The 14,322-nt window shown below is 47.9% G+C and overlaps 1 protein-coding gene across 1 annotated transcript in view; it reads left to right on the top strand.

The window, feature by feature from the left end:
- Positions 1-14,322, top strand: part of MAPK8IP2 (mitogen-activated protein kinase 8 interacting protein 2) — a 60,865-nt gene that overhangs the window by 31,034 nt on the left and 15,509 nt on the right. Inside the window, exons 4-5 of the mRNA XM_061637955.1 lie at positions 7,861-7,993; positions 11,575-13,965. Of these exons, the coding sequence (XP_061493939.1) occupies positions 7,861-7,993; positions 11,575-13,965 (2,524 nt within the window). The remainder of the gene's footprint in view (positions 1-7,860; positions 7,994-11,574; positions 13,966-14,322) is intronic.

The following is a 14,322-nucleotide window of genomic DNA, read 5'->3' on the forward strand; positions in this document are numbered from 1 at the left end:
TGCTGCTGTCTGGCCCCAGCTCCTGCCCTGCTCTTGCAGTTGTTTCGTCTCATCTGAGACCTTCAAGCTCCCCCCCCCCCAGTCTCATGTTATTTCATGTCCCAGTCACTAAGCCCCTCTTGGGATTAAAGTTTCCTAACCTTCCCTTCTAGGAATATCCCTCTCTAGGATGCACACCTTAACGTGGTGAGGGGGTTTGAGATTGCTGAAGAAGCTGAGAGCAATGCCGTAAAGAGTCTAGACCAAGAGGCTAGCCTCTTACCAGGGTCACCCAAGGTTGAATGGTCAAAGCTGAGACACCAGACTAAGATGCATCCAGACTCAGAGGAAGGTAATGGTAAAACACCTCTGAATACCTCTTACCATGAAAACCCTATGAACAGAGTATCCAAAATGCAACACGAGATAGTGCTGGAAGATGAGACTCCCAGGTCAGAAGGCACTCACTGAGCTACTGGGGAAGAACAAAGGACAAATACGAGTAGCGCTGTGACTAATATCGCAACTGGGTCAAAGCCGAAAGGAAGCCCAGAGGCTGATGCGCATAGATGCGAAAGGAGAGTCCGGAGTTGTGCGATGCACAAAGTAGGAACGTGGAATGTGAGAAACATGAACCAGGGAAAGTTAGAAATTGTCAAGCAAGAAATGGAACGTATCAACATTGCAATACTTGGCGTGAGTGAATTAAAATGGACGGGAATGGGACACTTTCAATCAGGCAACCACAAAATATTTTATGCAGGAAATGAGAAATTAAGAAGAAATAGGATTGCTTTAATAGTGAGAAGTGAAGTAGCAAGAGCAATTAGGTGCTATAATGCAAGGTCTGACCGAGTGATGTCAATCAGATTCAACGGGAAACCTATTAACATAAGCATCATCCAAGTCTATGCTCCAACGACAAATGCAAAAGAAGAGGAATTGGAGAGATTTTACGCAGAAGTACAGGAAGAAATTGATCACACAAGATGTGCTGATAATCATGGGGGACTGGAATGCAAAAGTAGGGAACAAAGAAGAACTAGGAATTGTGGGGAAATGGGGCTTAGGAGACAGAAATGAAGCAAGAGAAAGACTTATTGAATTCTGTGAAGCCAATGATTTGTTTCTTGCAAACACATTTTTTGAGCAACAGAAGAAACGAATGTACACGTGGACATCACCAAATAATCAACATAGGAATCAAATTGATTATATAACTGGTAACAAATATGGAGAAGTTCCATACTTTCTGCAAAAACAAGACCAGGAGCAGACTGTGGTACAGATCATGAACTGGTAATATCGAAAATCAGAGTAAAGCTAAAGAAGACCAACAAAGCAATCATCATGCCAAAATACAATCTAAATAACATCCCAGAAGAATTTAAAGATCAAATAAGGAACAGATTTGAGGCTTTAAACCTAGCTGATAGAAAACCAGAAGAACTATGGAGCGAAGTCAGAGACATTATCATGGTAGAATGCAAAAAGACAATACCTCTAATTAAAAAGAGAGAAGGACCTCAATGGATGACTGAAGAAACTCTTAAAATGGTTAAAGATAGAAGGAAAGCAAAAGCAAAAGGAGATAGAAACATGGTTAGAACCCTAAATGCAATAATACAGCGACTAGTACATAGGGACAAAGAGAACTACCAAAACAATTATTTTATAGAAATAGAAGAGGATAATAGAATCATAGAATCATAGAATCCTAGAGTTGGAAGGGGCCTTGTAGGCCATCGAGTCCAACCCCCTGCTCACAGCAGGAAATCCACAGCTAGAGCATCTCCCGCAGATAGCTGTCCAGCCTCTGCTTGAAGACATCCAGCGAAGGGGATCCCACCACCTCCCTAGGCAGTCGGTTCCATTGCCGAACCGCCCTTACTGTCAAGAAGTTCCTTCTAATGTCCAATCTGAATCTACGCTCCTGCAACTTAAAACCATTAGACCTAGTCCTTCCCTCTGGGGCAGCAGAGAACAAATCTGTACCCTCCTCTATGTGACAGCCCTTCAGGTACTTAAAGAGTGCAATCATGTCACCCCTCAGCCTTCTCTTCACCAGACTGAACATGCCAAGTTCCTTCAACCTTTCCTCATAAGACTTGTTCTCCATACCGGCTATCATCCTCGTCGCCCTCCTCTGAACCCGCTCTAACTTGTCTATATCTTTCTTAAAATGAGGCGCCCAGAATTGAACGCAGTATTCCAGATGAGGCCTGACTAATGCAGAATATAGTGGGACTATTACTTCCCTCGACCTGGAAACTATAGCTCTGTTTATGCAGCCCAAAACCGCGTTTGCCTTTTTTGCTGCAGCATCACACTACTGGGTCATGTTCGACTTGCGATCCACTACAATTCCAAGGTCCTTCTCACACGCACTACTGCTAAGACGGGTATTTCCCATCCTGTACCCGTGTATTTTGTTTTTGTGGCCTAAATGCAGAATCTTGCATTTGTCTTTATTGAATTTCATTTTATTAATTTCAGCCCAATTTTCTAGTCTATCCAGGTCCTTTTGGATTTTATTCCTGTCTTCCATTGTGTTAGCTATCCCTCCCAGTTTCGTATCATCCGCAAATTTCATAAGGCTTCCCTCCACCCCATCATCTAAGTCATTGATAAAAATGTTGAAGAGTATCGGCCCCAGGACAGAACCCTGTGGCACTCCACTCGAGACCTCCTTCCAGTCCGAAGCAGAGCCACCGACGACCACTCTTTGAGTACGGTTTTCCAACCAGTTGTGAATCCATCTGACAGTATTTCCATGTAGTCTGCATTTGACGAGCTTGCTAATCAAAAGGTCGTGGGGGACTTTGTCAAACGCTTTGCTGAAATCTAGATAGATGACATCTACAGCATTTCCACCATCTACTAGGCTAGTGACCTGATAAAAAAAAGAGATGAGATTAGTTTGACAGGATTTTTTCTTGACAAACCCATGCTGGCTCCTACTAATCACAGCATTGTCATCTAGATAGTTGCCAATGGACTCTTTTATTATCTGTTCTAATATCTTTCCCGGTATTGAAGTCAGACTGACCGGCCTGTAATTCCCCGGATCTTTTTTTTACCCTTTTTAAAGAGCGGGACGACGTTTGCCCATCTCCAATCCTCCGGCACCTCTCCCGTTCTCCAGGATTTCTCAAAGATGATGGCAAGAGGTTCCAAGAGTACATCAGCAAGTTCCTTCAATACTCTGGGATGCAGTTCATCAGGCCCTGGAGATTTGAACTCATTTAGGTTAACTAGGTATTTCCTGACTATCTCCTTATCAATCTTGAACTGCAATCCCGACCCCTTACTGAGATTGCTACCGATGCAAGATTGCACACTGTTCCCTTTTTGGGAGAAAACGGAGGCAAAATAGGCGTTTAGCAGTTCTGCCTTTTTCTTGTTATCTGTCAACATTTTGCCATCCTCATTCAGCAGCAGTCCCACCATTTCCTTGGTCTAAAAAAAGTAGAACAAGCGCCCTATTCCAAAAGATTAGAGAAATCAAAGGGAAATTCAATCCAAGAGTAGGGATGTTGAATAATCAACAGGAGAACACACTGACTGACTGAGATGAAATAAAAGGAAGATGGAAGCAATACACTGAAGAACTCTATAAAAGAGATTCCAGGATGACAGATTCATTCATGGAGGAACCGTATGATGAAGAACCAGAAATTTTAGAATGTGAGGTGAAAGCTGCTCTTAAAATACTTGGAAGAAACAAATCACCAGGAACAGATGGCATACCAATAGAATTGCTACAAGCTACTGAGATGGCATCTGTCCAAATTTTGACAAAAAATTGTCAACAAATATGGAAAACTAAACAATGGCTCACAGACTGGAAGAGTTCAATATACATCCTAATTCGAAAGAAAGGGGATTCCAGGGAATGCAGTAATTATCAAACTGTTGCTTTAATATCCCATGCAAGTAAAGTAATGCTCAAGATGCTGCTGCCCTGGGCTCCTGCTGGGAGGAAGGGTGGGATATAAATCAAATAATAAACAAATAAATAAACAAAGGCTTTCCCCATATATGGAGTGAGAAACGCCAAATGTCCAAGCTAGATTTAGAAAGGGAAGGAGTACCAGAGATCATATCGCAAACATACGCTGGATAATGGAAAGGACCAAGGAATTTCAAAGGAAATCACCCCGTGCTTTATAGATTACATCAAAGCCTTTGACTGTATGGATCATGAAAAACTATGGAATGCTTTAAAAGAAATGGGGGTGCCACAGCATCTGATTGTCCTGATGCGCAACCTATACTCTGGACAAGAGCCTACTGTAAGGACAATATGGAGAAACCAATTGTTTCCCAGTCGGAAAGTGTGTGAGACAGGGGTGTATTTTATCACCCTATTTGTTTAATCTATACACAGAACATATCATACAGAAAGCAGGATTTGACCAAGATGAAGGAGGTGTGAAAATTGGAGGGAGAAATCAATAATTTAAGATATGCAGACGATACCAGACTACTAGCAGAAACCAGTAATGATTTAAAACGAATGCTGATGAAAGTTCAAGAGGAAAGCACAAAAGCAGGACTACAGCTGAATGTCAAGAAGACTAAAGTAATGACAACAGAAGATTAATGTAACTTTAAAGTTGACAATGAGGACATTGAACTTGTCAAGGATTATCAATATCTCGGCTCAGTCATTAACCCAAATGGAGACAAGAGTCAAGAAATCAGAAGAAGGCTAGGACTGAGGAGGGCAGCTCTGAGAGAACTAGAAAAGGTCCTCAAACGCAATGATGTATCACTGAACACTAAAGTCAGGATCATTCAGATGATGGTATTCACGATCTCTATGTATGGATGTGAAAGTTGGACAGCGAAAAAAGCAGATAAGAGAAAAATCAACTCATTTGAAATGTGGTGTTGGAGAGCTTTGCGCATACCATGGACTGAAAAAGACAAATAATTGGGTGTGAAAGGAAGTAGGTAACTGAGAAGACTATTCTGAGTAGCTAACACACAGCCTCCCTTGTCATGCTGATTGGCTTCTAGGGATGTCTGTTGTGGTGGAATGTAGACTTGTGAGATGACAGGGAGAACAAGGGAGATGAGGGAAATTGGAAAAAGGGGCGTGGCTGTGAGGGGGTGTGGCATCACTATATGAAGGGATCCTGTACTTCTGAATTTGCTACTACACTACTGCTTACTCCCTTTTTGTGTGATGTACTCTTTGGTTGCTCAGTCACCTGTCCCATCAGTCCACTTCAGCCACCTGATCTGATGAGGCAGATGATGTCTCCAGAAGGAAGCAAAACTCCAAAGGGAGAAACGCCACTCCTGCTCTTTGGGGAGACTCCTCCTCTGCAGTTACAGTTTCGACACTGCCCCGTTTCTTATTCAGTGGCTCAAGCACAGTTGCCAAAATGCTCAGTCCACTAACCAGTGGGTTGTCCTCTCTTTAAACAGCTGACTTCAGCAGTCCCTGGCTGAGAAACTCTCTTCTTAAGCACAGATTTCTGTCAAATATCGCCTCAGTTTAAAATATCTTGTTAGAATTCTGCTCTCTTCTTGGAATTTAGTATTGATAACCACTCCACACATAGATAGATCTTCACAATTAACAGTAGATTGGAGAGTTCCGGCTTGGAAGATCGCGTCAGATGTAGGTTCGTTCGCTCCTTGTTTTCTCCTGACCAATTAGCAGTATTGAACTTTTTTTGAGGGTGCTAGTAAAGATATAACTTATCAAACATGGCAGGTGATTTGTTACTGGTCGCCAGAATCACAATTGCGACACATTGGACAACACTGCAAGGTGCCACAGTGGACTATTGATACCAGAAGGTATGCGCCTGGCACTCATGGAAAAGTTAATGGCTAAACTAAGAGTCTTCCAAGGTGTCACCAAGAAGGATCGCTTTCTTGAAATATGGTACCCTTTTGTAATCTATGTGAACCAGGCAGAGCATGGTAAGGGGCCCCCACCTCATTATGTGGGGTATGGAACGCTTTATGGTCCCCAGGTTTTGTTCTGAAATTTTGTACTGACTAACAATGTTTTCATTGTTTGGTTTTTCCTGTGTCCCATCTTTTCTTTCAGTATTCTTGACTCCTACTGCATAATTATTATTTCTAGAGATCTGCAGCAGGGTGGGCTGGAGGATTAGTTTCTTGCTTGTTTTGTGATTTTATTATGTTACGCAGTGTACGTACGAGAAGACTGCAATTGATGTATATTTCCTTGTTTATAAAATGTCATTAGAAATCACACATGCATTATCTATCTATCTATCTATCTATCTATCTATCTATCTATCTATCTATCTATCTATCTATCTATCTATCTATCTATCTATCTATCTATCTATCTATCTATCTATCTATCTATCTATCTGTCTGTCTATCTGTCTATCTGTCTGTCTATCTGTCTATCTGTCTGTCTATCTGTCTGTCTATCTATCTATCTATCTATCTATCTATCTATCTATCTATCTATCTATCTGTCTGTCTGTCTGTCTGTCTATCTATCTATCTATCTATCTATCTATCTATCTATCTATCTATCTATCTATCTATCTATCTATCTATCTATCTATCTATCTATCTATCTATCTATCTATCTATCTATCTATCTATCTATCTATCTATCTATCTATCTATCTACACACACACATATATGTGCTGTAGGGTACCATCTTGTCCCCCATGCTGTTTAACATCTATATGAAGCCCTTAGGAGGAGCCATCAGGAGATTTGGGGCGAGGTGTCAGCAGTACGCTGACGATACTCAGCTCTATTTCTCTGTAACATCTGAATCAGGAGAGGCCATGCAAGCCCTGGACCGCTGCCTGGACTCGGTGGTGGGCTGGATGAGGGCCAATAAAATGAGTCTGAATCCTAGCAAGATGGAGATTGGTGGTGTGGTTTGGTGGTTCCCGAGTTCAGATAACTAGTCAGTTGCCTGCTTTGGGTGGGGTCATACTGTCTCTCAAAGAACAGGTCCATAGTCTGGGAGTGCTCCTGGATCCATCTTTGTTGCTAGAGACCCAGGTGACCTCCGTGGCTAGGAGTGCCTGTTACCAGCTTTGGCTGGTAGAGCAGCTGGACCAGGATAGCCTGACCACTGTTGTCCATGCACTGGTAATCTCCAGGCTGGATTACTGTAATGTGCTGTATGTGGGGCTACTCTTGAGTTTGGTCCAGAAGCTGCAGCTGGTGCAAAATGTGGTGGCAAGACTGCTCACTGAGGCACGGTACCGCCAATATGTCACCCCGCTGCTGAAAGAATTGCACTGGCTGCCCATTAGTTACCAGTGAAGTTCAAGGTTCTAGTTTTGGTGTACAAAGCCCTATATAGCTCGGGACCAGGATACCTGAAAGACCATCTTATCCCGTATATACCCAGTCAATCACTGCGCTCTGCGGGTGAGGGCCTCCTGCAGATACCATCTTATCAGGAGGTCCGTTCCGCACAACATAGGAAACAGATCTTTAGTGTGGTGGCACCTACCCTGTGGAATTTCCTCCCCTTAAATATTAGAGAGGCGCCATCTCTGTTATCTTTTTGGCACCTATTGAAGACCTTCCTCTTTCAACAAGCCTTTTAAGTAGAGACCTTATCCCAGTCTGTGTCTGTGTTGGAATTGCTTTTTAAGATGTTTTTAACGCTTCTTTTTTTAAAAAAAACAAATACATGTTTTTAAAGCTTTTAAAAATGCCTTTAAAGGTGTTTTGTTTTGATATGTTTTTAATGGTTGTTTTGTTTTAATATATTTTAAAGTCTGTTTTTATGATGTTTTAAAGTGCTTTTGTTTGCCGCCCTGGGCTCCTTCTGGGAGAAAGGGTGGGATATAAATCTAAGAATGAATGAATGAATGAATTCTGCTGTCTTCTCCCTGTATGACTAGGACTCCCTGAATAACAACAGCACTGGCACCCCGGCACCCCCGTTGCAGCAGCAGCAGCCGCCGCGAGCTACTTGGCAGGAGACTCTGCTCCACACGTCTCCCTCCTCTTCCTCCTCTTCGGCACCCCACGCTGGTGAGTGCCACTGCCTGAGAGGAACTTGCTCTCTGCAGCAAGCAAAAGCTGTGCAGGAGGGTGTCCGGGAGAGAGACTCTAGGTAGCCCAGTGGTGGGGACTCTGTGGCCTGCAGACCGAATTAAGCCTTGTGTGGGTCCCTGTTAGGCTCGTAAGGTTGTTTTCCCACAAACCACATCATATGTGGCGTCAGGTGTGGGTCTGAGAGCTTCAAGTGAGCTCCTGGTTGTTCTTTGGCAAGCAGGGTTCCCTGATGCTGCTGGCTGATGCTGACCAGGAGCCACTCTGGGGTCAACTGCACTGAGATCAGTGGGGTTCACTCCCCATTGGGAACACCCTAGTGCAGCCCAGGGGGCTTGCTTTCCCCATTTGCAGGAAGTGGTTTGGAGTCAAACCACTTTCTCCTAACAGAGCATTTTCCCCTCTGCAGAGGAAGCAGTTTGGATTCAAACAGACTTTAAGGAGGATCCCTGCAACCACTACCCAGCGGTTACAGCGAGCCCCTTTGAAGGCATTCTCCTAGTGCCAATCAGCTGATTGGCACTGAAAGCGTGATTCAAAGCATGTTGCTGTAACAGCCAAGCAGCTGTTTGGCCATTTCAGTAACCTGCTTTGAACTCTGACTGATGGGAATCACCTGATGTCATTGTGACATCGGGTGATTAACGAGTGGGCAGTCCACCCACCTGTCAAAGTTGAGACAAGGGAGGGGGAATTAGTGATCTGGTACAACAGCTGGAACCAGTTCACCATCCCTGGATAAGAGAGACTTGCCGGAGATGGATGGTGGCTGTGAAATGCAAGAGCCACAGGACTTGCAAAGCTCGGCTCATGGTATGTCAACAGCAAGGGGCTTAGGAAGGCTGGGGTGAATGCAGAGTAATGACTGCGTGCAGGTAGGTATGGTCCAGGATGAGCAGGAGGTTTGGGGTGTGGGCTGGTTCAAAGAAACCTTAAAGGATGGCTTTTCGTAGCTCTCCCTAGCCATCCCCATCCTGGTTTCCCTCTGATGTTTTGGACTGCAGCTTCTATCATCCCTGAGCAGTGGGGCTGCTGGGAGTTGGAGTCTCAACAACTTCTGGAGGGTACCAGGTTGGGGAAAGCTGGTTTACAATGACACCACAAAGCCTCTTCCCCCTAAACTCCTTTTATAATCACGTTTCTTGTTGTCTGACGACATTTTTGTTGCTAAGATACCAAGTCAAAAATGGATGTATCAACAGCTGACTTCCTGACTTAGGAGAGTTTATTATGTGCTAAGCAATACTTGGTCTGGAACCTGAGATCAAAACCAGCCTGTCAACCAGGTCCAGAAAATTGTACACCGAGAAACAGAAGTAAAGAGTTCTGGGGATTCTGGTAAGAGGCCGGATTTCTGTGAATCAACTGGGGTGAGTTACTCACTTCAGGCAGGAGACTTGGGGTGCCCCCCATGTTCCCCTCTTCAGACTGTCTTTGAGAATTCCCTTAGAGAAGAGTAATTCCCAGGGTTCCTTGGGAAGAGGAAACAATTGTCAAACCATTTCAGTTTTTTTAATAAAGTTTTGTTTAGAAGGTTTTTTTTATCTTTTATCATTGCAAAACAGCTTGCAATGATCATAGAATCATAGAATAGTAGAGTTGGAAGGGGCCTATAAGGCCATCGAGTCCAACCCCCTGCTCAGTGCAGGAATCCAAATGAAAGCATTCCCGACAGATGGCTGTCCAGCTGCCTCTTGAAGGCCTCCAGAGCCCACTACCTCTCTAGGTCATTGGTTCCATTGTCTTATGGCTCTAACAGGAAGTTTTTCCTGATGTCCAGTGGAAATCTGGCTTCCTGCAACTTGAGCCCATTATTCCATGTCCTGCACTCTGGGACGATTGAGAAGAGATCCCGGCCCTCCTCTGTGCGGCAACCTTTCATGTACTTGAAGAGTGCTATCATATCTCCCCTCAGTCTTCTCTTCTCCGGGCTAAACATGCCCAGTTCTTTTGGTCTCTCCTCACAGGGCTTTGTTTCCAGTCCCCTGATCATCTTTGTTGCCCTCCTCTGAACTCGTTCCAGTTTGATAAAGTGCATTAAGACACTTCTGGGTGTAAACTGAAATTCTCCTCTTGTAGGATCTTCTTTCTGTGCCTCTGCTGTGAGCCTAATTTGCTTTTGCATCTAGAGATGCAGGTGCCATTCTTGCCAGTGGCATGAGGAGGTCTTGTGGTTTATTGGGGAATCACAAAGAGCAGGTAGAACGCCCTCATTAATGCTAGATAATCCTAGAGTGTTCCAGAAGAAACCAGAAACACCTCTGAGCTTTGCACCTGAGGAAAATGCTGGTCAGACTCCAGTCTGCTATCTGGTTAAGAGACTAGGCAGAGTCAGGATAGTTATGAAACATCTAGTATGCACAGCCAAGCTACTCTCGCCCCGTCTGCCTTATATGGAGTCCTACCCTTGGTCCATGTAGCTCAGCGTTGTCTACACTGACCGGCAGGGGCTCTCCAGGGTTTCAGACAGGGGTCCCTCCCAGCCTTAGAGATGCCAGCAGGGATTGGGCTGAGGGCCTTCTACATGCCAAGCAGGTGCTCTGCCGCTGAGCTATGATGGGCCTTCTCTCCAAGGAGACTGGAAAGGGGGGAGACTGGAAAGGCTGGAAAGTGCTTGAAGATGTTCCAGAGTATTGAGGTGCCAAGCTCACACTTCAGACCTGCCTCCTAGATGTTTGGGATAAATAGCGGGGAAAGCTGATTTACATGCTGCATGTGAACCGCCCTGGATTCCAGTTGGTTTTGACCTTGGAGTCGTCGTGGCCAGCTTGATGAAGATGTTGACCCAGCGTGCGGCAGCTGTGGAAAAGGCAAATTCCATGCTGGGGATCATTGGGAAAGGGACTGAAAATGTAACTGCCAATGTCATAATGATGTTACACAAAGTGCAGCCACATTTGGAATACTGTGTATGATTCTGGTTGCCTCACCTCAAAAAAGGTGTTGTAGAGTTTGAAAAAGATCAGAAAAGGGCAACCAGAATGATGAAGGGGATGGAGCGACTCCCCTATGAGGAAAGGTTGCAGCTTTGGGGCTTTTTAGTTTAGAGAAGAAGTGAGTCAGAGGCGACTTGATAGAAGTGTGTAAAATGATGCACTGCATGGAGAAACTGGATAGAGAGAAGTTTTCCTCCCTCTCTCATAACACTAGAATTCATGGACATTCAGTGAAGCTGAATGTTGGGAGATTCAGGAGAGACAAAGGAAAGGACTTGTTCATGCAGTGCAGAGTTCAGCTGTGGGACTCTCTCTCAGAGGAGGCAATGACGGCCACCAACTTGGATGGCTTCAAGAGAGGATTAGACAAATTCATGACGAATGAGGTTATCAATGGCTACTAGCCGTGATGGCTGTGCTGGGTCACCATAGTCAAGGCAGAATATGGGCTTCCCATGGGCATGTGGTTGGACAACATGAGAACCGGGTGCTGGGTGAGATGGGCCCCCGTAGGCCTGATCCAGCAGCTCTTCTTATGTTCTCACGTTCTTTGAAGGGAGTTCTTAAGATGACAGGGCGCTGTGGTTTCCAAGTTCTGAATGGAGCTGTTTCTTCCCCTTGCAGAACGGACCTCTCCCTTGCACCTGTGTCTCCAGGATGGACTCTGTGTGGATTCTCGGAGCAGCGAAGGCCCAAGACCCACCCAGGCTCCTTGCAAACCATCTCATTATGATGCAGAGGGCAACAGCCAAGAGCTGCGGGGAGCCTCACCTGCTGTACAAACCGGAGAGGATTACAATATGAACATTGTCTCCTCCGTGTCCCTCTCGCAACCTCCTTCAGTTTCCTCCAGACAGCCCCTTGCGGAGCCCCTTGCGGAGCCCCTTATGGAGCCCCTTGCGGAGCCCCTTGCGGAGCCCCTTGCGGAGCCCCTTGCGGAGCCCCTTGCGGAGCCCCTTGCGGAGCCCCTTGATGCTCCACGTGGCCTGGAGTCCCAGCTCCCCAATGTCAGCCCCCACAGGTCACCTGCCACGGATAGCTACTGCGCCAGATTTCAGAGGGACGCAGGCTGCAGGGAGGAAGAGACAGGAGCTGGGAGCCCTGTCGGCTCTGCTGAGGGGAAAACAGGGCTTGGCTCCCCCAACTTGCTGTCTGATCCGAGCAGCACCCCGCTGTCTGAGGATGAGCCTCCAAAGGGCTGCCGAGATGCTGGGCCCAGAAGGCATCACCTCTTGGGGTCTGACACTAGCCCAACCAGGGCAGCAATGGAGCCACTAAGCTCTGAAGAAGAAGGTACCCACGGGAGCCGAGTGCCCATGGGCGTGCAGGGGCTGCCCTCCACCTCGTCAGATACCACGTCTCCCTCGTCGGACCCTGGCATAGAGGCAGACCTCACGAGCCGTAATTCCAAGTCCTTCCCACCCTGCAGCCGGCACAGCGAGGACCTCAGCTCGCCCGGGTCTGACTCAGATGTGGAGGGTGAGATCGAGGCGGCCTTTGCATGCAGTGGGAGCCGCCTGGCCAGCAACATGATCTCCAGCATCTCGGAGACGGAGCTGGACCTGAGCAGTGACAGCAGCAGCGGCCGCTCTTCCCACCTCACCAACTCCATCGAGGAAGCCAGCTCGCCGGGGTCGGAGGCAGAGCTGGAGGCAGAGCTGGAGACTCGGGGAATGATGGGCCTGAAGGATGCCCTTCTTCGTGACACGGGCAAGAAGGAGGAGGAGGAGGGCACGGAGCTGCCCCCAGAGGAGGGCGCGCTGCGGAAGGAGAGCCTGGCAGCCCTCAAAATAGAGGAGTGCTATGAGGACCCATCTGCTCCTGTTGGCCAAATGGACACGGCCCTCTCGGGCCCCCTCGATCTGGAGATAAACCCCGACCACAGCCTGGAGACCCTGCGGCGCTCCTTCTACCTGCCGGTGAGACCTAAGCTTGTGCCCAAGGGCGACGATGGCGACAGAGGAGGGAACAGCGAATACGACTCTGACTCCGACTCCGAGTCAGAGCCTGACCTGAGTGAGGACTCCGACTCACCTTGGCTCCTTAGCAATCTGGTGAACAAGTTGATCTCGGAGGGATCCTACCCCATCAAATGTGCAGACGAGTGCTTCCCAGCAGCTCACTCCCTTTCGGACACCATCTCTCCTGCCTCTGACCTGGAGCCGGAGATACCCAGCGAGGCTCTGAGCGAGGCCCAGCCCTGCTCTCGGCAAAGCATAGAGCTGGTGGACATGGAGACACTGCGCTGCTCGCTGCAGGGCACTGAGGAGGAGGAGGAGGAGGAGGAGAAGCCCACAGAGGCCAAGCCTGTGCTGGAGGCAGAGTGCCGTGCAGGTGACTCAGGGCCCTACCTGTTCATGAGTAACTCGACCAACGACACCATTACCCCCGTCTTCCCTGGGCGGCTGCGCTCTGGCTGCTGCAGCAACACGCCTGCCAAAACCTTGCCCTCCAGGGAAGCTTTGAGCAAGGCTGAGCCGGCCACGGTGCTGGAGGACTGGGGGATTGATGGGGACCTGGACTCTGGCATCTTGGAGGACAGTGACATGATTGACGATATCCGGTTAGAGCGCCATGAAGGGCTGGACGTCTCCACTGCCAAGACCAACCATTGCTTCAGCTTGGCCTACTCCCCCGAGGAGGAGGAGGAGGCGCCTTCCTTGGGCAGCCTGAAGGGCTCTTCCTTTGCGGAGGAGTTGCCGCTCGCCCCACCCGCGGTGGTGCTGGACGACTCCTTGGCCTACGACTCGGTCAAGTACACCCTGGTTGTGGACGAGAACACCCAGCTGGAGCTGGTGAGCCTCAAGCGCTGCACGTCGGTGCTGAGCGATGACAGCGAGCTGCTGCGTGCCTGTGAGGCGGTGGACCTGGAGGACCTGGCCAGCGACTTTGGGGAGGGGCTGGGGGCACCGGATGGGTGCAGCTCCTCCTCAGAGGACTTCTCACCTGAGGCTGACCTCCCATTCTCCAAGAAATTCCTCAATGTCTTTGTCAACAGCAGCTCCCGCTCCTCCAGTAAGTGCTGCGCCCCTCTCTTGTGGGGCAGGGAGGGAGGGGGCACGCTCTGTGATTAATGGTTGGCCACCTGTTCCCAGCCCAGTCGCCTTCATGCAGGGTTGCAGGGCCCTTTCGCTTCCCTATCCTTGCACCCCAACAGCAGGAGCCCTCCAGTCTGCTGTCCTGCCCCCCGGAATCCACCCACAGCAATGGCCCCAGGCTAGTCTCTCCCTCTGGGCTTGTGTACCCGGCTCTCTTCTTGCAGAGAGGTGGGCATCCCCTTTGCCCTCTGCCCTCCCCACTCCCAGTGTGATTGGCAAAGCACACCATTCACCGGCCGTGATTGGGCAGCCTCTTGCTTTGTGTAATTCCGTC

Source organism: Rhineura floridana, chromosome 8, assembly GCF_030035675.1.
Source record: "Rhineura floridana isolate rRhiFlo1 chromosome 8, rRhiFlo1.hap2, whole genome shotgun sequence".
NCBI classification, from domain to species: Eukaryota; Metazoa; Chordata; class Lepidosauria; order Squamata; family Rhineuridae; genus Rhineura; species Rhineura floridana.